At 48.0% G+C, this 26,176-nt stretch overlaps 1 protein-coding gene across 2 annotated transcripts in view; it reads right to left on the reverse strand.

The window, feature by feature from the left end:
• Positions 1-21,462, reverse strand: part of LOC138855291 (uncharacterized) — a 48,866-nt gene extending 27,404 nt beyond the window's left edge. For both annotated transcript variants that reach the window (XM_070103902.1, XM_070103901.1), the window contains exon 1: positions 20,698-21,462. In XM_070103902.1, the coding sequence (XP_069960003.1) occupies positions 20,698-21,436 (739 nt within the window). In that variant the 5' untranslated portion in view covers positions 21,437-21,462. The remainder of the gene's footprint in view (positions 1-20,697) is intronic.
• Positions 21,463-26,176: the final 4,714 nt, after the last annotated feature.

The raw sequence follows: 26,176 nt of genomic DNA on the forward strand, positions 1-26,176 counted from the left end.
TAGTGGAGGTTCCACTGTGATCCAGCCTCCTCCTGCTTCCACTCACCTGACTACTTACACTAGTGGAGGTTCCACTGTGATCCAGCCTCCTCCTGCTTCCACTCACCTGACTACTTACACTAGTGGAGGTTCCACTGTGATCCAGCCTCCTCCTGCTTCCACTCACCTGACTACTTACACTAGTGGAGGTTCCACTGTGATCCCGCCTCCTCCTGCTTCCACTCACCTGACTGCAGTATATAAGCCACCTCTCCGGCCATATGCTGCACTTTCTACAAGAGTGATGGACTGAACACATCGATTCCAGGCTGAGGGACTGATAACCTCAAACTCCTCCACTGCTTTGTATTGGACTGATGAATCCACTGTGTGGCGAAACGTTTTCTTAATAAAGATTCCCATATGTTGGAAAAGTGTCTCAATCTCCAGGTTTGATTCCCGGGCCGGCGCAATGTATGGTACCTTACCTGCCCTGCTCTCCTACCAGTAAATATAATTCCTCGTGTATTAGCAGACTGTTGTGGGTGGCAGCCGGAGAAAATAATTTATGTGCAAAATGTCCGAGAACTGCAGTCTTGCTGGAAGTTACATTCCAATTAAACCAAGAATGTTTGAGAAATATTCCTCACACCCTCTCTCTCTCCCTCCCTCCTCTCTCTCTCTCTCTCTCTCTCTCTCTCTCTGTCCTTCCCTCCTTTCTCTCTCTCTCTTCCTTGCCATCTGGTCTGTCAGCTGATCTACCAAACATTTTTCCCCCAGGATGACCAAGGTACATATACAATATTGGCCAGACCAGTTTTTTTTACCTTCCAGGACGTACAGAAAAATGGCCACTCTACTTTTTTTTCCAAGATGAACAAAAACAGTGCCATTCTCTATTTCTTTTTTTTCCAGGATAAACAGTAACACTCATATTAAATAATAAACTAAAAAGAGTCACTTCACAAGTAATAAAAGTTACAATAATAAATTAACAAGAGTCACTTTACAAGTAATAAAAGTTACAATAATAAACTAAAAAGAGTCACTTCACAAGTAATAAAAGTTACAATAATAAACTAACAACAGTCACTTCACAAGTAATAAAAGTTACAATAATAAACTAACAACAGTCACTTCACAAGTAATAAAAGTTACAATAATAAACTAACAATAGTCACAAGTAATAAAAGTTACAATAATAAACTAACAATAGTCACAAGTAATAAAAGTCACAATAATAAACTAACAACAGTCACAAGTAATAAGTCACAATAATAAACTAACAACAGTCACAAGTAATAAGTCACAATAACAAACTAACAACAGTCACAAGTAATAAGTCACAATAATAAACTAACAACAGTCACAAGTAATAAGTCACAATAATAAACTAACAACAGTCACAAGTAATGAATCACAATAACAAACTAACAACAGTCACAAGTAATAAGTCACAATAATAAACTAACAACAGTCACAAGTAATAAGTCACAATAATAAACTAACAACAGTCACAAGTAATAAGTCACAATAATAAACTAACAACAGTCACAAGTAATAAGTCACAATAACAAACTAACAACAGTCACAAGTAATAAGTCACAATAATAAACTAACAACAGTCACAAGTAATAAGTCACAATAATAAACTAACAACAGTCACAAGTAATAAGTCACAATAATAAACTAACAACAGTCACAAGTAATAAAAGTTACAATAATAAACTAACAACAGTCACAAGTAATAAGTCACAATAATAAACTAACAACAGTCACAAGTAATAAGTCACAATAATAAACTAACAACAGTCACAAGTAATAAGTCACAATAATAAACTAACAACAGTCACAAGTAATAAGTCACAATAACAAACTAACAACAGTCTAAGTAATAAGTCCACAATAATAAACTAACAACAGTCACAAGTAATAAGTCACAATAATAAACTAACAACAGTCACAAGTAATAAGTCACAATAATAAACTAACAACAGTCACAAGTAATAAGTCACAATAATAAACTAACAACAGTCACAAGTAATAAGTCACAATAATAAACTAACAACAGTCACAAGTAATAAGTCACAATAACAAACTAACAACAGTCACAAGTAATAAGTCACAATAATAAACTAACAACAGTCACAAGTAATAAGTCACAATAATAAACTAACAACAGTCACAAGTAATAAGTCACAATAATAAACTAACAACAGTCACAAGTAATAAGTCACAATAATAAACTAACAACAGTCACAAGTAATAAGTCACAATAAAAAACTAACAAGTCGAACAATAAAAAACTAACAACAGTCACAAGTAATAAGTCACAATAATAAACTAACAACAGTCACAAGTAATAAGTCACAATAATAAACTAACAACAGTCACAAGTAATAAGTCACAATAATAAACTAACAACAGTCACAAGTAATAAGTCACAATAACAAACTAACAACAGTCACAAGTAATAAGTCACAATAACAAACCTAACAACAGTCACAAGTAATAAGTCACAATAAATAAACTAACAACGTCACAACACAATAATTTACTACAACAAATTCATGTATGAAACTTGACTTGTTGATTAATATAAATTATGGCTTGATGAAATTATGGAATAAAAGACAACAATGTGAATAATAATAATTAATAATAATAATAAGAGAAGAGAAGAAGAAGAAGAATAAGAAGAAGAAGAAGAGAAGAAGAAGAAGAAGAAGAAGAAGAAGAAGAAGAAGAAGAAGAAGAAGAAGAAGAAGAAGAAGAAGAAGAAGAAGAAGAAGAAGAAGAAGAAGAAGAAGAAGAAGAAGAAGAAGAAGAAGAAGAAGAAGAAGAAGAAGAAGAAGAAGAAGAAGAAGAAGAAGAAGAAGAAGAAGAAGAAGAAGAAGAAGAAGAGGAAGAAGAAGAAGAAGAAGAAGAAGAAGAAGAAGAAGAAGAAGAAGAAGAAGAAGAAGAAGAAGAAGAAGAAGAAGAAGAAAAGAGGAACAACAGCAATATATGAATGGAGTGAGAAAGAGAGAGAGAAAGAAATGAAAAGTGCGTTTGACAATGTGGAAGTAGATGCTATAAGAGAAGAGAGGGCAGAGCTGGGAAGGAAGGTAGGAAGGTAGGAAGGAAGGTAGGAAGGTAGGAAGGAAGGTAGGAAGGTAGGAAGGAAGGAAGGAAGGTAGGAAGGTAGCAAGGTAGGTAGGAAGGAAGGAAGGCAGGAAGGTAGCAAGGTAGGTAGGAAGGTAGGAAGGTGGGAGGTGGGAAGAAGGTAGGGAAGAAGGAGGTAGGAAGGAAGGTAGGAAGGAAGGTAGGGAAGGAAGGAAGGAAGGAAGGTAATGGAAGGCGAAGGTAGAAGGCAAGGAAGGTGAGTAGGCAGTGGGGAGGAATGGAGGAAGGTTAGGAAGGTGGGAAGGAAGGGTAGGAAGGAAGGCAGAAGGTGGAATAGGAAGGTGGGTTATAAGGAGGAAGGTGGAGAATATAGGAATGGAAGGTAAGGGAATGGTGGGAAGGTAGGAGGAAGGTAGGAGGTAGGTCAGAGGAATGGGTGAGAATGGAATGGGAATGAATCAAGTAGAATAGGAATAGGAATACAGGAAGGTAGGAAGAATGAAGGAAGGAATGAGGGAAGGAATGAGGTAGGAAGGAATGGAATAAGAAGGAAGGTGGAATACAAAGGAATACAGGAAGGTGAGATGGGAATGGAATGAATAGAAGGGAACAGAGTGGGAAGGAGGTAGCAAGAAGGAAGGAAGGTAAGGCAGGAATGAATGGTAGTATGAATGGTACAGGTGAGGAATTAACAAGGTAATAGGATGTAGGAAGGTACAATAATAGGAACACAATTAGGAGGAAGTCAGGAATAATAGAAGGCAGGTAAGGGCAAGGTGAATAGGAAGGAATAATGGAAGAATAGAAAGGAAGGAATGGAATATAAGTAGGAAGGAATGAAAAATGAAGCATGGAATAGGAGGAAGGTGGGCAAGGTGGGAAGGAAGGTAGAAGGTAAGGAAGAAGGGAATAGAAGGAATAGGAAGAATGTAGGGAGGTAGGTAAGCAGAAGGAAGGTAGGGAAGGAAGTGGAGGTAGGAAGGAAGGTGGGAGGAATAGGAAGGTGGGTAGAATATAGGGTGGGAGGCAGGTAAGAAGGTAGAGGAATGGTGTATGGTTGGTAGGAGGAATGAAGGTAGGAATACAGGAATGGGAGGTGGGAGGAAGGTGGGAAGGAATAGGAAGGAAGGGTAGGAAGGAGGGAATAGGTAGGAGGAGGTGGAGGAAGGTGGGAAGGAAGGAAGAATAACAGGAAGGAAGGAAGTAGGAAGGAAGGAAGGGAAGGTGGGAAGGTCAGGAAGTGGAAGGTGGGAAGGTGGAAGGCAGGTGGAAGGCAGGAATAGGAGGAAGGAATACAGGAGGAACAGGAATAGAAGCATGCAGGAATGGGAATAAGTAGTATAAGGTGGCAGGAATGGGAATGGTTAAGAATGGGAGGAATGGAACAATAGAAAGGAAGGTCAGAGGAATAGGTAGGAAGGAATATAGGAAGGTAGAGAAGAAGGGTCAGGAATGAATATTAGGAATAAGAGGTAAAGGTAGGAAGGTAGGACAGGAATGAAGTGAAGGTGAAGGGGTGGGAAGGTGAACAGGTGGGAGGAATGAGAAGGAATAGGAGAATAGGAAGGAGGTGGAGGGAATAATGGGAGGAATAGGAGGAATGAAGGCAGAATGAGGAATGGGATAGGAATGGGAGGGAAATAGAAGAGGAACAAGGGAAGGAGTGGGGTCAGGAGGAATGGGAAGGAATGAAGGGAGCAGGAATAAGAGGAATGGGAAGGAATAGGAATGGGAATGTAATAAAGAGGAAGGTGAGGAATGGCAGGAAGTAGGAAGGTACATGGAGGTATGGAATTAAGAGGTCAGAAGAACAGAGGAATAAGTAGGAATGCAGAAGGAACAGTAGGAATTAGGAAGGAAGGTGGGAGGGAATGGAATAAGTAGGAGGTGGAATGAAGAGGAACAGGCAGGTGGAATGGAGGTAGGAATATAGGTGGGAAGAGGTAGGGCAGTGTGGAAGAGGAAGGTGGGAAGGGAGAGGGTAAGGGAAGGGAATGGGAATAGGAAGGTGGGAAGGAATGGGAATGGAATAGGAGTGAATGAATAATGAATGAATAAGGGAGAAGGAATATAGGAATGTTAGGAAGATGGGCAGGAATGGGAAGAGTGGGAAGGAGGAATATAGGGGAAGGAAATAAGAGGAACAGGGGAGGAAGGAAATATAGTGGGAAGGAGGTAGGGAATGGGAAGGAGAAGGGAACAGAGAATGAGGTCGGAATGGAATGCAGGAAGGAAGGAGGTGCAGTGGGAATGGAAGGTAGGAACAGCAGAATATTATGAATGGAGGAATAAGAGGAATGGTGCAGGAAGAGGAATGGAATAAGGAGGAATGAAGGAGGAGGAATGGAAGAGAAGGAATGAGGAATAACAGGAATGAATTAGGGAAGGATGGGAAGGAAGGATGGAAGGGAAGGAATGGAAATGATTTGAAGGAAGGAAGGATGGAAGGAAGGAAGGATGGCAAGGAGGAAGGAATGGAGGAAGGAAGGATAGGAGAAGGAAGGAAAGGAAGGAAGAAGGAAGGAATAATATGGAATAGGAAGGGAATTGGAATGAAGGCAATGAAGGATGGAGAGAGAGGAAGGAATGGGAATAGGGGAAGAGGAGGATTAGAAGGAACAGGAAGGAAGGCATGAATACATGGAATGAGAAATAGAATGAATGGAATGGGGAATAATATGGAATGAATCATGAAGGAATAATGGAATGAATACAGGAATGGAATAGGCAGGTAGAAGGAATATGAATGAATGCTAGGAATAGGTACAGGAATGGAAGGAATGAATGGAATAGGAATACAGGAAGGAGGATGGAGAGGTCAGGGAGAATGAATGAAGGAATAAGGCATGAATGAAGGTAATAGTCACATGAATGAATGGAATGGGAATGGAAGGGAATTGGAATGAATAAGAACCAGGAATGAATGGAAATAAGGAATAAGAAGTTGGAATGAATGGAAGAGGATGGTTGAGAAGGAAGGAATGAATGAATGGAATGAAGGAAGGGGAAGAAGGTGAAGGAAGGAAGAAGGAATGGAATGGAAGGGAATGGAGTGGGGAAGGGAATGGAATGGAAGAAGAAGAAGGAATAATAGAATGAATGGAATGGAATGAATGGAATGAATGGAAGGAAGGAATGAATGAATGAAGGAATGGAATGGGAATGGTTATAATGGGAGGGAATAATGGAATGGAATGAATGGAATGGAACAGGGAATGAAGGAATGGGGAAGAAGGAATGGAAATGGAAACAGAAGAATGGAATGGAATGGAAGGAATGGAATTAAATGGAATGAATATGGAATGGAACATTAAGGGAATGGAATGGAATGAATGAATGAATGGGGAATGAATGGAATGAATAATGAATGGCCATGGAATGGAATACATGAATGAATGCAGGAAGAATGGGAATGAACAAGCAATGGAATGGAAGCAAATGAATAAGGAAGGAATGAATGGAATGAATGAATGGAATAATGGAATGAATGGTATGGAATGCATGGAATGAATTGGAATGGATGGAATGAATTAAGGGGAATGGAATGAAGGGAAGGAAGGAATGAATGGAATAGGGAATGAAGGAAGGAATAGGAATAACAGGAATGAATGAAGAAGGGATAGGAGAATGAATGGGGCATTGAATAATATGAATGGAAGGAAGGGAAGGAATGAAGGAAGAATAGGGAATGGAATGGAAGGGAATGAATGGAATGAATGAATGAATAGGCAGAAGGAAGGAATGGAAGAATGGAATGGCAGAATAGGGAATGGAATGAATGAATATAGGGAATGGAATGGAATAGGATAGCATAATGAATGAATGGAAGGAATGGAAGAAGAAGTCAAGGAATGGAAGGAGGCATGAATGGAATGAAGGAATAATGGAAGGAATGGAATGAATTGGAATGAATGGAATGGATGGATAATGGAATGAATGAATGGAATGAATGGAATGGAATGGAATGAAGGAATGGAATGAATGAATGGAATACATGGAATGAATGAATAATGAATGCAGGAAGGAACATGGAATGGAATGAATGAATGAATGGAAGGAAATGAAGAAGGAAGAAGGAAGGAAGGAAGGCAGAAGGGAAGAAGGAATGAAGAAGAAGGAAGGGAAGGGAAGAATGGAATAAGGGCAGGAAGGAAGGCAGGAAGGAAGGAAGGAAGGAAGGAAGGAAGACGTGAGCAGCGGGTTAAGTCACAAAACTCCACTAATATTATCAGTAAAAATTAATTACGTATTAAATTAGTTGAAATATAATATTAATGAATCCCTCTCGTTATTGTTTGTTGACTGATTAATGAAGTTTGTAACCTATCTACTACACCATGGTCACCTGTTGACTGATTAATGAAGTTTGTAACCTATCTACTACACCTTGGTCACCTGTTGACTGATTAATGAAGTTTATAACCTATCTACTACACCATGGTCACCTGTTGACTGATTAATGAAGTTTGTAACCTATCTACTACACCATGGTCACCTGTTGACTGATTAATGAAGTTTATAACCTATCTACTACACCATGGTCACCTGTTGACTGATTAATGAAGTTTGTAACCTATCTACTACACCATGGTCACCTGTTGACTGATTAATGAAGTTTATAACCTATCTACTACACCATGGTCACCTGTTGACTGATTAATGAAGTTTGTAACCTATCTACTACACCATGGTCACCTGTTGACTGATTAATGAAGTTTATAACCTATCTACTACACCATGGTCACCTGTTGACTGATTAATGAAGTTTGTAACCTATCTACTACACCATGGTCACCTGTACACCACTACCCAAGAAGACTTTAATGTCTCTCAGTGTATATACACTGAGATCTTATGTCTCTCAGTGTATATACACAGAGATCTTATGTCTCTCAGTGTATATACACAGAGATCTTATGTCTCTCAGTGTATATACACTGAGATCTTATGTCTCTCAGTGTATATACACAGAGATCTTATGTCTCTCAGTGTATATACACTGAGATCTTATGTCTCTCAGTGTATATACACTGAGATCTTATGTCTCTCAGTGTATATACACAGAGATCTTATGTCTCTCAGTGTATATACACAGAGATCTTATGTCTCTCAGTGTATATACACTGAGATCTTATGTCTCTCAGTGTATATACACTTAGAGATCATAATCTCTCTGTGTATATCTGTATATTTGTTGGGTGGATGATTGCAGAGGTTTGAAGCCTATCGAATACAAGAGGGTTAATTAAGGTTGCACGGGGGCGTTGACCCCCGGAACACCCTCCAGATATACCATCAATCAAGAATATTTCAACCCCTTTCTAAGGGATAAAAGTGCATATACACCGAGAGGCCTACATCTCGAGGTGTATACACATTGTGTATGTTAGGTAAGACTGACTAGGAAAGATGACAAATGTTTCCTGACGTTCGTCTTAGTTACATGATAACCATCACTTCAGCTTTTCGTCGTGTGACCGAGGCCTTCCACTGGCTTACCAGTCCACCCCTTTAATAATTAAGATTACATGTACATTTTTAACATTATAAAAACAATTGCTATTACAGAAGAGGAGGACAGACATGGAAGTGTGGAAGAGCAGGTAATGGTGGACGACACTGTTGACGTCGAGTGGTAGACGCAGGTAATGGTGGACGACACTGTTGACGTCGAGTGGTAGACGCAGGTAATGGTGGACGACACTGTTGACGTCGAGTGGTAGACGCAGGTAATGGTGGACGACACTGTTGACGTCGAGTGGTAGACGCAGGTAATGGTGGACGACACTGTTGACGTCGAGTGGAAGACGCAGGTAATGGTGGACGACACTGATGACGTCGAGTGGTAGACGCAGGTAACGGTGGACGACACTGTTGACGTCGAGTGGTAGACGCAGGTAATGGTGGACGACACTGTTGACGTCGAGTGGTAGACGCAGGTAATGGTGGACGACACTGTTGACGTCGAGTGGGAGACGCAGGTAATGGTGGACGACACTGTTGACGTCGAGTGGGAGACGCAGGTAATGGTGGACGACACTGTTGACGTCGAGTGGTAGACGCAGGTAATGGTGGACGACACTGTTGACGTCGAGTGGGAGACGCAGGTAATGGTGGACGACACTGTTGACGTCGAGTGGTAGACGCAGGTAATGGTGGACGACACTGTTGACGTCGAGTGGGAGACGCAGGTAATGGTGGACGACACTGTTGACGTCGAGTGGTAGACGCAGGTAATGTTGGACGACACTGTTGACGTCGAGTGGGAGACGCAGGTAATGGTGGACGACACTGTTGACGTCGAGTGGGAGACGCAGGTAATGGTGGACGACACTGTTGACGTCGAGTGGTAGACGCAGGTAATGGTGGACGACACTGTTGACGTCGAGTGGGAGACGCAGGTAATGGTGGACGACACTGTTGACGTCGAGTGGTAGACGCAGGTAATGGTGGACGACACTGTTGACGTCGAGTGGGAGACGCAGGTAATGGTGGACGACACTGTTGACGTCGAGTGGTAGACGCAGGTAATGGTGGACGACACTGTTGACGTCGAGTGGGAGACGCAGGTAATGGTGGACGACACTGTTGACGTCGAGTGGTAGACGCAGGTAATGGTGGACGACACTGTTGACGTCGAGTGGTAGACGCAGGTAATGGTGGACGACACTGTTGACGTCGAGTGGGAGACGCAGGTAATGGTGGACGACACTGTTGACGTCGAGTGGGAGACGCAGGTAATGGTGGACGACACTGTGTTGACGTCGAGTGGTAGACGCAGGTAATGGTGGACGACACTGTGTTGACGTCGAGTGGTAGACACAGGTGATGGTGGACGACAATGTGTTGACGTCGAGTGGGAGACGCAGGTAATGGTGGACGACACTGTGTTGACGTCGAGTGGTAGACGCAGGTAATGGTGGACGACACTGTGTTGACGTCGAGTGGTAGACACAGGTGATGGTGGACGACAATGTGTTGACGTCGAGTGGGAGACGCAGGTAATGGTGGACGACACTGTGTTGACGTCGAGTGGTAGACGCAGGTAATGGTGGACGACACTGTGTTGACGTCGAGTGGTAGACACAGGTGATGGTGGACGACAATGTGTTGACGTCGAGTGGGAGACGCAGGTAATGGTGGACGACACTGTGTTGACGTCGAGTGGTAGACGCAGGTAATGGTGGACGACACTGTGTTGACGTCGAGTGGTAGACACAGGTGATGGTGGACGACAATGTGTTGACGTCGAGTGGTAGACACAGGTGATGGTGGACGACAATGTGTTGACGTCGAGTGGTAGACACAGGTGATGGTGGACGACAATGTGTTGACGTCGAGTGGGAGACGCAGGTAATGGTGGACGACACTGTGTTGACGTCGAGTGGTAGACGCAGGTAATTGTGGACGACACTGTGTTGACGTCGAGTGGTAGACGCAGGTAATGGTGGACGACACTGTGTTGACGTCGAGTGGAAGACGCAGGTAATGGTGGACGACACTGTGTTGACGTCGAGTGGTAGACGCAGGCAATGGTGGACGACACTGTGTTGACGTCGAGTGGAAGAGGAGGTAATGGTGGACGACACTGTGTTGACGTCGAGTGGTAGACGCAGGTAATGGTGGACGACACTGTGCTGACGTCGAGTGGAAGACGCAGGTAATGGTGAACGACACTGTGTTGACGTCGAGTGGTAGACGCAGGTAATGGTGGACGACACTCCGTGTTGACGTCGAGTGGTAGACGCATGTAATGGTGGACGACATTGTGCTGACGTCGAGTGGTAGACGCAGGTAATGGTGGACGACACTTTGTGTTGACGTCGAGAGGAAGACGCAGGTAATGGTGGACGACACTGTGTTGACGTCGAGTGGTAGACGCAGGTAATGGTGGACGACACTCCGTGTTGACGTCGAGTGGGGGCAGGAAATGGAGGACGACACTCTGTGTTGACGTCGAGTGGGGGCAGGTAATGGTGGACGACACTTCGAGTTGACGTCGAGTGGGGGCAGGTAATGGTGGACGACACTCCGTGTTGACGTCGAGTGGGGGTAGGTAATGGTGGACGACCGTGTGTTGACGTCGAGTGGGATCAGGTAATGGTGGACGACCGTGTGTTGACGTCGAGTGGGATCAGGTAATGGTGGACGACACTTCGTGTTGACGTCGAGTGGGGGCAGGTAATGGTGGACGACACTCTGTGTTGACGTCGAGTGGGGGCAGGTAATGGTGGACGACACTCTGTGTTGACGTCGAGTGGTAGACGCAGGTAATGGTGGACGACACTGTGTTGACGTCGAGTGGTAGACGCAGGTAATGGTGGACGACAGTGTCGACGTCGAGTGGTAGACGCAGGTAATGGTGGACGACACTGTGTTGACGTCGAGTGGTAGACGCAGGTAATGGTGGACGACACTGTGTTGACGTCGAGTGGTAGACGCAGGTAATGGTGGACGACAGTGTCGACGTCGAGTGGTAGACGCAGGTAATGGTGGACGACACTCCGAGTTAACGTCGAGTGGGGGTAGGTAATGGTTCAACGACACTCTGTGTTGACGTCGAGTGGGGGCAGGTAATGGTGGACGACCGTGTGTTGACGTCGAGTGGGATCAGGTAATGGTGGACGACACTTCGTGTTGACGTCGAATGGGGGCAGGTAATGGTGGACGAGACTCCGTGTTGACGTCGAGTGGGGGCAGGTAATGGTGGACGACACTCTGTGTTGACGTCGAGTGGTAGACGCAGGTAATGGTGGAAGACACTGTGTTGACGTCGAGTGGTAGACGCAGGTAATGGTGGACAACACACTGTGCTAACGTCGAGTGTGGGCAGGTAATGGTGGACGACACTCTGTGTTGACGTCGAGTGGTAGAGACGCAGGTAATGGTGGACGAGACTCTGCTAACGTCGAGTGGGGGCAGGTAATGGTGGACGACACTTTGTGTTGACGTCGAGTGGGAGACGCAGGTAATGGTGGACGACACTTTGTGTTGACGTCGAGTGGGAGACGCAGGTAATGGTGGATGACACTGTGTTGACGTCGAGTGGAAGAGACGCAGGTAATGGTGGACGACACTGTGTTGACGTCGAGTGGAAGAGACGCAGGTAATGGTGGACGACACTGTGTTGACGTCGAGTGGAAGAGACGCAGGTAATGGTGGACGACACTGTGTTGACGTCGAGTGGAAGAGACGCAGGTAATGGTGGACGACACTGTTGACGTCGAGTGGTAGACGCAGGTAATGGTGGACGACACTGTGTTGACGTCGAGTGGTAGAGACGCAGGTAATGGTGGACGACACTGTGTTGACGTCAAGTGGGGACAGGTAATGGTGGACGACACTCCGTGTTGACGTCGAGTGGGGGCAGGTAATGGTGGACGACACTCTGTGTTGACGTCGAGTGGTAAACGCAGGTAATGGTGGACGACACTGTGTTGACGTCGAGTGGTAGACGCAGGTAATGGTGGACGACACTGTGTTGACCTCGAGTGGGAGACGCAGGTAATGGTGGACGACACTGTGTTGACGTCTAGTGGTAGACGCAGGTAATGGTGGACGGCACTGTGTTGACGTCGAGTGGTAGACGCAGGTAATGGTGGACGACACTCTGTCTTGACGTCGAGTGGGAGACGCAGGTAATGGTGGACGACACTGTGTTGACGTCAAGTGGTAGACGCAGGTAATGGTGGACGACACTCCGTGTTGACGTCGAGTGGTAGAGACGCAGGTAATGGTGGACGAGACTCCGTGATGACGTCGAGTGGGGGCAGGTAATGGTGGATGACACTCTGTGTTGACGTCGAGTGGGGGCAGGTAATGGTGGACGACACTCTGTGTTGACGTCGAGTGGTAGACGCAGTTAATGGTGGACGACACTGTTGACGTCGAGTGGTAGACGCAGGTAATGGTGGACGACACTGTGTTGACGTCGAGTGGGAGACGCAGGTAATGGTGGACGACACTGTGTTGACGTCGAGTGGGAGACGCAGGTAATGGTGGACGACACCGTGTTGACGTCGAGTGGTAGACGCAGGTAATGGTGGACGACACTGTGTTGACGTCGAGTGGTAGACACAGGTAATGGTGGACGACACTCTGTGTTGACGTCGAGTGGGAGACGCAGGTAATGGTGGACGACACTGTGTTGACGTCGAGTGGTAGACGCAGGTAATGGTGGACGACACTCTGCTAACGTCGAGTGGGGGCAGGTAATGGTGGACGACACTTTGTGTTGACGTCGAGAGGGAGACGCAGGTAATGGTGGACGACACTTTGTGTTGACGTCGAGAGGGAGACGCAGGTAATGGTGGACGACACTGTGTTGACGTCGAGTGGAAGAGACGCAGGTAATGGTGGACGACACTCTGTGCTGACGTCGAGTGGAAGAGACGCAGGTAATGGTGGACGACACACTGTGCTAACGTCGAGTGGTAGAGACGCAGGTAATGGTGGACGACACTCTACTAACGTCGAGTGGGGGCAGGTAATGGTGGACGACACTCTGTGTTGACGTCGAGTGGTAGAGACGCAGGTAATGGTGGACGACACTCTACTAACGTCGAGTGGGGGCAGGTAATGGTGGACGACACTTTGTGTTGACGTCGAGTGGGAGACGCAGGTAATGGTGGATGACACTGTGTTGACGTCGAGTGGAAGAGACGCAGGTAATGGTGGACGACACTCTGTGTTGACGTCGAGTGGAAGAGACGCAGGTAATGGTGGACGACACTCTGTGTTGACGTCGAGTGGAAGAGGCGCAGGTAATGGTGGACGACACTGTGCTGACGTCGAGTGGAAGAGACGCAGGTAATAGTGGACGACACTGTGTTGACGTCAAGCGGAAGAGACGCAGGTAATGGTGGACGACACTGTGTTGACGTCGAGTGGTAGACGCAAGTAATGGAGGACGACACTCCGTTTTGACGTCGAGTGGGGGCAGGTAATGGTGGACGACACTCCGTGTTGACGTCAAGTGGGGGCAGGTAATGGTGGACGACACTCCGTGTTGACGTCGAGTGGGGGCAGGTAATGGTGGACGACACTGTGTTGACGTCGAGTGGTAGATGCAGGTAATGGTGGACGACACTGTGTTGACGTCGAGTGGTAGACGCAGGTAATGGTGGACGACACTGTGTTGACGTCGAGTGGGAGACGCAGGTAATGGTGGACGACTCTGTGTTGACGTCGAGTGGTAGACGCAGGTAATGGTGGACGACACTGTGTTGACGTCGAGTGGGGGCAGGTAATGGTGGACGACACTCTGTGCTAACGTCGAGTGGGGGCAGGTAATGGTGGACGACACTTTGTGTTGACGTCGAGTGGGAGACGCAGGTAATGGTGCACGGCACTGTGTTGACGTCGAGTGGAAGAGACGCAGGTAATGGTGGACGACACTTTGTGTTGACGCCGAGTGGGAGACGCAGGTAATGGTGGACGACACTGTTGACGTCGAGTGGTAGAGACGCAGGTAATGGTGGACGACACTTTGTGTTGACGCCGAGTGGGAGACGCAGGTAATTGTGGACGACACTGTGTTGACGTCGAGTGGAAGAGGCGCAGGTAATGGTGGACGACACTGTGCTGACGTCGAGTGGAAGAGGCGCAGGTAATGGTGGACGACACTGTGCTGACGTCGAGTGGAAGAGACGCAGGTAATGGTGGACGACACTGTGTTGACGTCGAGTGGAAGAGACGCAGGTAATGGTGGACGACACTGTGTTGACGTCGAGTGGAAGAGACGCAGGTAATGATGGACGACACTGTGTTGACGTCGAGTTGAAGAGACGTAGGTAATGGTGGACGACACTGTGTTGACGTCGAGTGGAAGAGACGCAGGTAATGGTGGACGACATTGTGTTGACGTCGAGTGGAAGAGACGCAGGTAATGGTGGACGACACTGTGTTGACGTCGAGTGGAAGAGACGCAGGTAATGGTGGACGACACTGTGTTGACGTCGAGTGGAAGAGACGCAGGTAATGGTGGACGACACTGTGTTGACGTTGAGTGGAAGAGAAGCAGGCAATGGTGGACGACACTGTGTTGACGTCGAGTGGAAGTGACGCAGGTAATGGTCGACGACACTGTGTTGACGTCGAGTGGAAGAGACGCAGGTAATGGTGGACGACACTGTGTTGACGTCGTGTGGAAGAGACGCAGGTAATGGTGGACGACACTGGGTTGACGTCGAGTGGAAGAGACGCAGGTAATGGTGGACGACACTGTGTTGACATCGAGTGGAAGAGACGCAGGTAATGGTGGACGACACTGTGTTGACATCCACTCAACATTGTGATTTACGTCGACCATTTTTCATGATACTCACAATTTATATAAAACTGGGGTACATTTTTTTCTGGGAGAGGAGGCTGGAGGAAGAAGGGAAGTAAGGAAGGGGAGAGAGGGAGAGAAGACAGGAGACAAGACAGGGATGGAGGAGAGAAAGTAGAAAAATAAGGGTGTAACGGTGCTAGGGAAGCTAAATACACACACTTTGTAAGCTTTAAAATGACATTACGAAAAATAAATATTTCAGAAGCATTACACAATACTGTGATTGATACAATACACAAATAATCGGCACACACAAGACAGAAGCTTAGGACGATGTTTCGGTCCCTCTTGGACCGAAACCGACTTCCACCGTGTGACTGTATATGATCCAAGTCGGTCCGAAATGTCGCCTTATACTTTTCTCTCCTATGTGCGGGTTATGTGTGTATTATTGTAGCTGTTGAGCGCACTTGACCTGTGTGAAGCTTCGTGGGACTTGACCTGTGTGAAGCTTCGTGGGACTTGACCTGTGTGAAGCTTCGTGGGACTTGACCTGTGTGAAGCTTCGTGGGACTTGACCTGTGTGAAGCTTCGTGGGACTTGACCTGTGTGAAGCTTCGTGGGACTTGTGAAGCTTCGTGGGACTTGACCTGTGTGAAGCTTCGTGGGACTTGACCTGTGTGAAGCTTCGTGGGACTTGACGAGTGTGAAGCTTCGTGAGACTTGACCTGTGTGAAGCTTCGTGGACTTGACCTCGTAAGTGGGAGCTCGTGGGACTTGACCTGTGTGAAGCTTCGTGAGACTTGACCTGTGTGAAGCTTCGTGGAACTTGACTAGTGTGAAGCTTCGTGAGACTTGACCTGTGTAAAGCTTCGTGGGACTTGACCTGTGTGAAGCTTCGTGGGACTTGACCTGTGTGAAGCTTCGTGGGACTTGACCTGTGTGAAGCTTCGTGGGACTTGACTAGTGTGAAGCTTCGTGGGACTTGACCTGTGTGAAGCTTCGTGGAACTTGACTTGAGCGTGAAGCTTCGGATTGACCTGAACTGTAGAACTCGATTGACTGAAGCCTTCGTAGGTTTCGTGGGAGCTTCGACTTGACCATGCTGAAGCTTCGTGGGACTTGACTAGTGTGAAGCTTCGTGGGACTTGACCTGTGTGAAGCTTCGTGGGACTTGACCTGTGTGAAGCTTCGTGGGACTTGACCTGTGTGAAGCTCAGTGACTTGAGTCAGTGTGAAGCTTCGTGGGACTTGACTAAGTGTGTAAGCTTTCGGGGACTTGACCTGTGTAAGCTTGGGACTGACCTCGTGAAGCTTCGGTTGGACTTGATTAGTGTGAAGCTCAGTGATACTTGACCAGTGTGAAGCTTCGTGGGACTTGATTAGTGTGAAGCTCAGTGATACTTGACCAGTGTGAAGCTTCGTGGGACTTGATTAGTGTGAAGCTCAGTGATACTTGACCAGTGTGAAGCTCACGTCAGGTGTGAGACATTATGAACAAGGTACAGTTATGGCACCAGGCTGTTGTTAATGACGTTGCCGCAACTCACGAACATAAGACAGCACTAACTACATCTGAATAACACTGAAACGACGGAAGACACGAAAGGGACATGATCACAACATATAGGATACTCAAAGAAAGTCATCACACACGCTCCTTTCCCAGTCATCACACACACACACACATCCATCCATAGCTTTAAGAAGAGGTATGATAAAGCTCATGGCGCAGGGAGTGACCTAGTAGCGACCAGTGAAGAGGCAGGGCCAGGAGCTGTGAATCGACCCCTGCAGCCACAATTAGGTGAGTACACACACACACACTACCACCTCCCCGGCACTAACTAGCATATTGTTGACGATCAAAGTGAGTGACGCAGCCAGCAATATCGTCTCGTTTGCTGGTGTTGGTGTTCCTTACACTGTATCAACAGTAACCATGGCCAAAAAAATTATATTGAGCGGAGGTGTTTGCTTCATTGTTTGTTTCTCCACACATCTCTGTAGTTAAGATCTTGTTTATAATGATAAAGGTTTGATGTCCAGCTGCTTCTGGGTTTACTGTCTCCCCGGACAATGAGAATTCTGATTTATAAATGTCTGAATGTTTGACGAGTGTGTGTGCGTTTTCAGTTATTTGTTGTTGCAGGGGTTGAGACTTAGCTCCTGACCCCGTCACACTGTGTGTGAGGCGAGAGAGATGCCTACCAGGCCACGGGATTGTATCTACACACCAGAAATCATCTTTATCAGTGTTGGGAGAAATATTGTCCACAATGTTACAATATAAATCATCAGTTTATTATATATCCTGTTAATATAACGTCGAGTCACGTCCAACATGGCTGACAAGTGTAAATCACCTGACTTTACCACGTGACTGCAAGTCTCAACACGTCTCGTCTCCCCCAAGAGTTGAACCTAGGTGCCGTTAGTTGTGATGTCAGTTGTGGCTCACACTAAGCTTGACATACCATTATCAGGAACCTAATAATAAGCTAATGCCCACTCACCTACTCCCTCCCATCACTCACCTACTCCCTCCCATCACTCACCTACTCCCTCCTATCACTCACCTACTCCCTCCCATCACTCACCTACTCCCTCCCATCACTCACCTACTCCCTCCCATCACTCACCTACTCCCTCCCATCACTCACCTACTCCCTCCCCTCACACCTCTCCCCTACCTCCCTACTCCCCTCCCCACTCCACCTACTCCCTCCCCCACTCACACCCTCCCCCACCTCACTCCTCCCCTCACACTCTACTCCCTCCCTCACTCACTCCCTCCCTCACTCACCTACTCACCCCCTCACCACCTACTCCCTCTCCTCACTCACCTACTCCCTCCCCTCACACCACCTACTCTCTCCCCTCACTCACTTCCTCCCCTCCCTCACCTATTCTCTCCCCTCACTCACCTACTCTCTCCCCTCACTCACCTACTCCCTCTCCTCACTCACCTACTCCCTCCCCTCACTCACCTACTCTCTCCCCTCACTCACCTACTCCCCTCACTCACTTACTCCCTCCCCTCACTCACCTACTCCCTCCCCTCACTCACTTCCTCCCCTCACTCACCTACTCCCTCCCCTCACTCACCTCCTCCCTCCCCCTCCCCCTCACTCACCTCCTCCCTCCCCTCACTCACTTACCCTCCCCTCCCCCACTCCACCTCCCTCCCCTCCCTCACACCACTCCCCCCTCCCTCACTCACCTCCCCTCTCCCCCTCACTCACCTCCCTCCCTCACTCATTCCCTCCCCTCCTCCTACTCTCTCCCCTCACTCACCTACTCTCTCCCCTCACTCACCTACTCCCTCCCCTCACTCACCTCCTCCCTCCCCTCACTCACCTACTCCCTCCCCTCACTCACCTACTCCCTCCCCTCACTCACTCTCTCCCCTCACTCACCTACTCCTCTCTCACTCACTCCCTCCCCCCTCACTCCACCTTACTCTCCCCTCTCTCACCTACCCCTCCCCTCTCCCCCACTCACCTCCCTCCCTCCCCCTCACTCTACCTACTCCCTCCCCTCACTCTACCTACTCTTCCCTCCCCACTCCACTCTCTCCCCTCACTCACCTACTCCCTCCCCTCACTCACCTCCTCCCTCCCCTCACTCACCTACCCCTCCCTCTCACCTCCTCCCTCCCTCCCCTCACCTCCTACCTACTCCCTCCCCTCACTCACTCCCTCCCCTACTCTCTCCCCTCACTCACCTACTCCCTCCCCTCACTCACCTACTCTCTCCCCTCACTCACCTACTCCCTCTCCTCACTCACCTACTCCCTCCCCTCCTCACCACCTACTCCCTCCCCCTCACTCACCTACTCCCTCCCCTCACTCACCTCCTCCCCTCCCCCTCACTCACCTACTCCCTCCTCCCTCCCACTCCACTCCCCTCCCTTCACCACCTACTCTCTCCCCCCACTCCACCTACTCCCTCCCCTCACTCCTCCTCCCTCCCTCTCACCTACTCTCCCTCCCCCACACTACCTCCCTCCCACTCACCTACTCCCTCCCCTCACTCACCTACTCCTCCTCCCTCCCTCACTCCACTCCCTCCCCCTCACTCACCTCCTCCCTCACTCATCCTCCCCTCACTCACCACTCCCTCCCTCCCCCCTCACCACCTACCCTCCCTCCCCACTCACCTACTCTCTCCCCTCACTCACCTACTCTCTCCCCTCACTCACTCTCTCCCCTCACTCACCCACTCTCTCCCCTCACTCACCTACTCTCTCCCCTCACTCACCTCCCTCCCTCCCTCACTCACCTACTCACTCCCCTCACTCACTCCCTCCCCTCACTCACCTACCCTCCCTCCCCACTCACTCTCCCCTCCCCCACTCACCTACTCCCTCCCCTCACTCACTCTCTCCCCTCACCTACTCCCTCCCCTCACTACCTCCCTCCCCTCACTCACTCTCCCCTCCCCTCACTCCACTCTCCCCTCCCCCCACTCACTCCCTCCCCTCACTCACTCTCTCCCCTCACTCACCTACTCCCTCCCCACCTCCCACTCACTCCCCCTCACCTCACCTACTCCCTCACTCACCTCCCCTCACTACTCTCTCCCCTCTCACCTACTCCTCCCTCACCTCACTCCCTCCCCTCTCACTCTCCCCTCACTCACCTACTCCCTCCCCACACTCACCTCCTCCCCTCCCCTCACTCACCTACTCCCTCCCCTCACTCAGTCCCTCCCCTCACTCACCTACTCTCTCCCTCTCACCCTCACCCCTACCCTCTCCCCTCCCCCACTCACTCTCTCTCCCCACTCACCCTATCTCCCCCTCTCCCCACTACCTACTCTCTCCCCTCACTCACCTCGTCCCTCCCTCACTCCTCACTCACTCCCTCCCCTCACTCACTCCCTCCCCTCACTCACCTACTCCCTCCCCTCACTCACCTACTCTCTCCCCTCACTCACCTACTCCCTCCCCTCACTCACTCTCTCCCCTCACTCACCTACTCTCTCCCCTCTCTCCTCCTACCCCTCCCCCTCACTCCTCCCTCCCCTCTTCTCTCTCTCCCTCCACCTCACCTACTCCACCTCTCTCCCTCACTCCCTCCCCTCACTCACTCTCTCCCCTCACTCACTCATCTACTCCCTCCCCTCACTTACATGAGTAATTTATCATTAATTTAAATATTCAGTTACACCCAGAAACATTAAACAGTATTACTAAGAATTTGGTCGAGAGTTTTAGATAATAATAATAATATAATCATGGGGAGCACCTGGAGAATGGAAGGCAATGAGGTTTGATCCAAGGAAGGGGCTGGAAGCTAGAGAGAGTTTGATGAGAGAGATAGTGGATGCCTCACCTGAGTATAGGTTGTTGTGGCCCTCTTGAGTGTGTCCCTCGAGGGTGAGAGACCTCTTCTTAGGTCGTCCTCCAACCTCCCACCACTCTCCTTCAAGAGGTTGACTCCCTCCAAGAGGTTGACTCCCTCCTTCAAGAAGTGGACTCCCTCCTTCAAGAAGTGGACTCCCTCCTTCAAGAAGTGGACTCCCTCCTTCAAGAAGTGGACTCCCTCCTTCAAGAGGTTGACTCCCTCCTTCAAGAAGTGGACTCTCTCCTTCAAGTGGTTGGCTCCCTCCTTCAAGAGGCTGACTTCCTCCTTCAAGAGGTTGACTCCCTCCTTCAAGAAGTATCCGTAGTTCTTCAGGTCGACCTCCATTAACGTCCACAGGTGGAGTTGTGTTCTCAAAGAGTCGATTTCTAACTCTGACAGGTTGTTCCTCTCCCTCCTCCAAATGTTGGCCTCCTGGCATGTGGTTAACTTCTGAGAGGTCGGCTGCTCTAGAAGGTCGACTTCCATCAACCTCCAAACCTGTACTAAATTCATCAACGATCTGATTTGTAAGCTTAACAGGTCGATCTTCAACCTTCAAATATCGACCTCCGGGCATATGGTCACTCTCCACGGGGTCTCGTCCTCCTGAAGGTCGATCTGCAGCAATCACAGGTTGACCTTGACTCGGCTGGAAGCCTCCAGAGTGCCAGAGTATAGCCTCCGAACTCACCAACAAGACAGCAGCCACCACCAGCAGTATCTCCATCACTGTTGGTCGACACAAAATTATTATTATTGGTTGACTACTATCAAGCATAAATCTCCCATAATATTCATAGTACTAATATGGTTAACTTGAATTATTATAATTAAAAAGAAGCCCTAAACCAGAAGGGTTATACAGTGGTTAAGTTGGAGAGGCCTAAAAGAAAACAATACAGTGGACCCCCGGTTAACGATATTTTTTCACTCCAGAAGTATGTTCAGGTGCCAGTACTGACCGAATTTGTTCCCATAAGAAATATTGTGAAGTAGATTAGTCCATTTCAGACCCCCAAACATACACGTACAAACGCACTTACATAAATACACTTACATAATTGGTCGCATTCGGAGGTAATCGTTATGCGGGGGTCCACTGTATTTTTGAAACCATATTTTTTTTTGAGTGAAACATTAGACTACTGCACAGATTACATACAATATTATTAAGTTATACGATGACCAGCTACTGGAGTTTTTGGTCATGTGACCGAGACCTTCCACTGGTTTACCCCTCCACCACTTTAATAATTACGATTAAAAATTAAGATTATTAATGACCAGTTAACACTGCCTCTCAGTGTTAGCAACTAGCACTGCTAGGAACTAGCAGTGCCTCTCAGTGTTAGCAACTAGCAGTGCCTCTCAGTGTTAGCAACTAGCAGTGCCTCTCAGTGTTAGCAACTAGCAGTGCCTCTCAGTGTTAGCAACGCAGTGTTAGCAACTAGCAGTGCCTCTCAGTGTTAGCAACTAGCAGTGCCTCTCAGTGTTAGCAACTAGCAGTGCCTCTCAGTGTTAGCAACTAGCAGTGCCTCTCAGTGTTAGCAACTAGCAGTGCCTCTCAGTGTTAGCAACTAGCAGTGCCTCTCAGTGTTAGCAACGCAGTGTTAGCAACTAGCAGTGCCTCTCAGTGTTAGCAACTAGCAGTGCCTCTCAGTGTTAGCAACTAGCAGTGCCTCTCAGTGTTAGCAACTAGCAGTGCCTCTCAGTGTTAGCAACTAGCAGTGCCTCTCAGTGTTAGCAACTAGCAGTGCCTCTCAGTGTTAGCAACTAGCAGTGCCTCTCAGTGTTAGCAACGCAGTGTTAGCAACTAGCAGTGCCTCTCAGTGTTAGCAACGCAGTGTTAGCAACTAGCAGTGCCTCTCAGTGTTAGCAACGCAGTGCTAGGAACTAGCAGTGCCTCGCAGTGCTAGGAATTAGCAGTGCCTCTCAGTGTTAGCAACGCAGTGCTAGGAACTAGCAGTGCCTCTCAGTGTTAGCAACTAGCACTGCTAGGAACTAGCAGTGCCTCTCAGTGTTAGCAACTAGCACTGCTAGGAACTAGCAGTGCCTCTCAGTGTTAGCAACGCAGTGCTAGGAACTAGCAGTGCCTCGCAGTGTTAGCAACTAGCACTGCTAGGAACTAGCAGTGCCTCTCAGTGTTAGCAACGCAGTGCTAGCAACTAGCAGTGCCTCTCAGTGTTAGCAACTAGCACTGCTAGGAACTAGCAGTGCCTCTCAGTGTTAGCAACGCAGTGCTAGGAAGTAGCAGTGCCTCGCAGTGCTAGGAATTAGCAGTGCCTCTCAGTGTTAGCAACGCAGTGCTAGGAACTAGCAGTGCCTCGCAGTGTTAGCAACTGCTGCTGCAGGAACTAACAGTGCCTCTCAGTGTTAGCAACGCAGTGCTAGCAACTAGCAGTGCCTCTCAGTGTTAGCAACTAGCACTGCTAGGAACTAGCAGTGCCTCTCAGTGTTAGCAACGCAGTGCTAGCAACTAGCAGTGCCTCTCAGTGTTAGCAACTAGCACTGCTAGGAACTAGCAGAGCCTCTCAGGGTTAGCAACGCAGTGCTAGCAACTAGCAGTGCCTCTCAGTGTTAGCAACTAGCACTGCTAGGAACTAGCAGTGCCTCTCAGTGTTAGCAACGCAGTGCTAGGAAGTAGCAGTGCCTCGCAGTGCTAGGAATTAGCAGTGCCTCTCAGTGTTAGCAACGCAGTGCTAGGAACTAGCAGTGCCTCGCAGTGCTAGGAATTAGCAGTGCCTCTCAGTGTTAGCAACGCAGTGCTAGGAAGTAGCAGTGCCTCGCAGTGCTAGGAATTAGCAGTGCCTCTCAGTGTTAGCAACGCAGTGCTAGGAACTAGCAGTGCCTCGCAGTGCTAGGAACTAGCAGTGCCTCGCAGTGCTAGGAATTAGCAGTGCCTCTCAGTGTTAGCAACGCAGTGCTAGGAACTAGCAATGCCTCGCAATGCTAGGAATTAGCAGTGCCTCTCAGTGTTAGCAACGCAGTGCTAGGAACTAGCAGTGCCTCGCAGTGCTAGGAACTAGCAGTGCCTCGCAGTGCTAGGAATTAGCAGTGCCTCTCAGTGTTAGCAACGCAGTGCTAGGAACTAGCAGTGCCTCGCAGTGCTAGGAATTAGCAGTGCCTCTCAGTGTTAGCAACGCAGTGCTAGGAACTAGCAGTGCCTCTCAGTGTTAGCAACGCAGTGCTAGGAACTAGCAGTGCCTCGCAGTGCTAGGAATTAGCAGTGCCTCTCAGTGTTAGCAACGCAGTGCTAGGAACTAGCAGTGCCTCGCAGTGCTAGGAATTAGCAGTGCCTCTCAGTGTTAGCAACACAGTAGCAGTGCCTCGCAGTGCTAGTTGCTAACACTGCATCCTCAACTATAAATAAACTTGGAACAAGAAAGTTGTTAGAGCAGCAGAATATCGACTGGGTCAGGGTCCTTCTTGCCCCCAGGCCAGGGCTCCAGGGAACAAGTTGGCAGGAATGTCTGTAGTAACAACGATAACAAGAAAGTTGTGGCGGTGCGCGAGCTGTTACCAATAATGAAAGTGCATCCTCCAGCCTTTCACAGTGTTGACCTCACAATGTTTAACTCGCAATGTTGACCTCACAATGTTTAACTCGCAATGTTGACCTCACAATGTTGCCCTCACAATGTTGCCCTCACAATGTTGCCCTCACAATGTTGACCTCACAATGTTGCCCTCACAATGTTGCCCTCACAATGTTGACCTCACAGTGTTGACCTCACACTGTTTAACTCGCAATGTTGACCTCACAATGTTGCCCTCACAATGTTGACCTCACAGTGTTGACCTCACACTGTTTAACTCGCAATGTTGACCTCACAATGTTGACCTCACAATGTTTAACTCGCAATGTTGACCTCACAATGTTGACCTCACAATGTTTAACTCGCAATGTTGACCTCACAATGTTGACCTCACAATGTTTAACTCGCAATGTTGACCTCACAATGTTGCCCTCACAATGCTGACCTCGCAATGTTTACCTCACAATGTTTACCTCACAATGTTTACCTCGCAATGTTTACCTGACAATGTTGACCTCGCAATGTTTACCTCACAATGTTGACCTCACAATGTTTACCTCGCAATGCTGACCTCACAATGTTTACTTCACAATGTTTACCTCACAATGTTTACCTGACAATGTTGACCTCGCAATGTTTACCTCACAATGTTTACCTCACAATGTTTACCTCACAATGTTGCCCTCACAATGCTGACCTCACAATGTTTACCTCACAATGTTTACCTCACAATGTTGACCTCGCAATGTTTACCTCACAATGTTGACCTCGCAATGCTGACCTCACAATGTTTACCTCACAATGTTGACCTCGCAATGCTGACCTCACAATGTTTACCTCACAATGTTTACCTCACAATGTTTACCTCACAATGTTGACCTCGCAATGTTTACCTCACAATGTTGACCTCGCAATGCTGACCTCACACAGGAGCTAAGAAGGCGGGGCCAGGAGCTGACTCCTCCACTCACATATAGGTGAGTATACACACACACACACACACACACACACACACACACACACACACACACACACACACACACACACACACACACACACACACACACACACACAGACACACACACACACACACACACACACACACACACACACACACACACACACACACACACACACACACACACACACACACACACACACACACGGAAGCGTGTACACAATACAAGGTAATGCTGAACACTGTTAGGAGAAAAGTAGAGTACTTGGTGAGACAGCAGGAGAGAGAGAGAGAGAGAGAGAGAGAGAGAGAGAGAGAGAGAGAGAGAGAGAGAGAGAGAGAGAGAGAGAGAGAGAGAGAGAGAGAGAGAGAGAGAGAGAGAGAGAGAGAGAGAGAGAGAGAGAGAGAGAGAGAGAGAGAGAGAGAGAGAGAGACAGAGAGAGAGAGAGAGAGAGATATAGAGACGGGAGAGAGAGAGAGAGAGAGAAGAGAAGAGAGAGAGAGAGAGAGAGAGAGAGAGAGAGACAGAGACAGAGAGAGAGAGAGAGAGAGAGAGAGAGAGAGAGAGAGAGAGAGAGAGAGAGAGAGAGAGAGAGAGACAGAGAGAGAGAGAGAGAGAGAGAGAGAGAGAGAGAGAGAGAGAGAGAGAGAGAGAGAGAGAGAGAGAGAGAGAGAGAGAGAGAGAGAGAGAGAGAGAATAGAGAGAGAGAGAGAGAGAGAGAGAGAGAGAGAGGAGAGAGAGAGAGAGATGCTACACACAAAACATCAATTAACTGCGTCACAAGTTAGTTTTACACCTGTGTGCATCACCTGGGTACATAATTAGCTTCCCTGTCTCTTACCACAAAACTTGTATAATTGCGTCATTTGTGTAGTCTGCCCATTTGTGTAGTTGCGTCACTTGTCTTTCTGCGTAATTGCGTCATTACGTCGTCTACACTGCGGTATCAATTTGCATAGTTGACTGAGTAGG

The sequence above is a fragment of the Cherax quadricarinatus genome, chromosome 88, assembly GCF_038502225.1.
Source record: "Cherax quadricarinatus isolate ZL_2023a chromosome 88, ASM3850222v1, whole genome shotgun sequence".
Taxonomy (NCBI): domain Eukaryota; kingdom Metazoa; phylum Arthropoda; class Malacostraca; order Decapoda; family Parastacidae; genus Cherax; species Cherax quadricarinatus.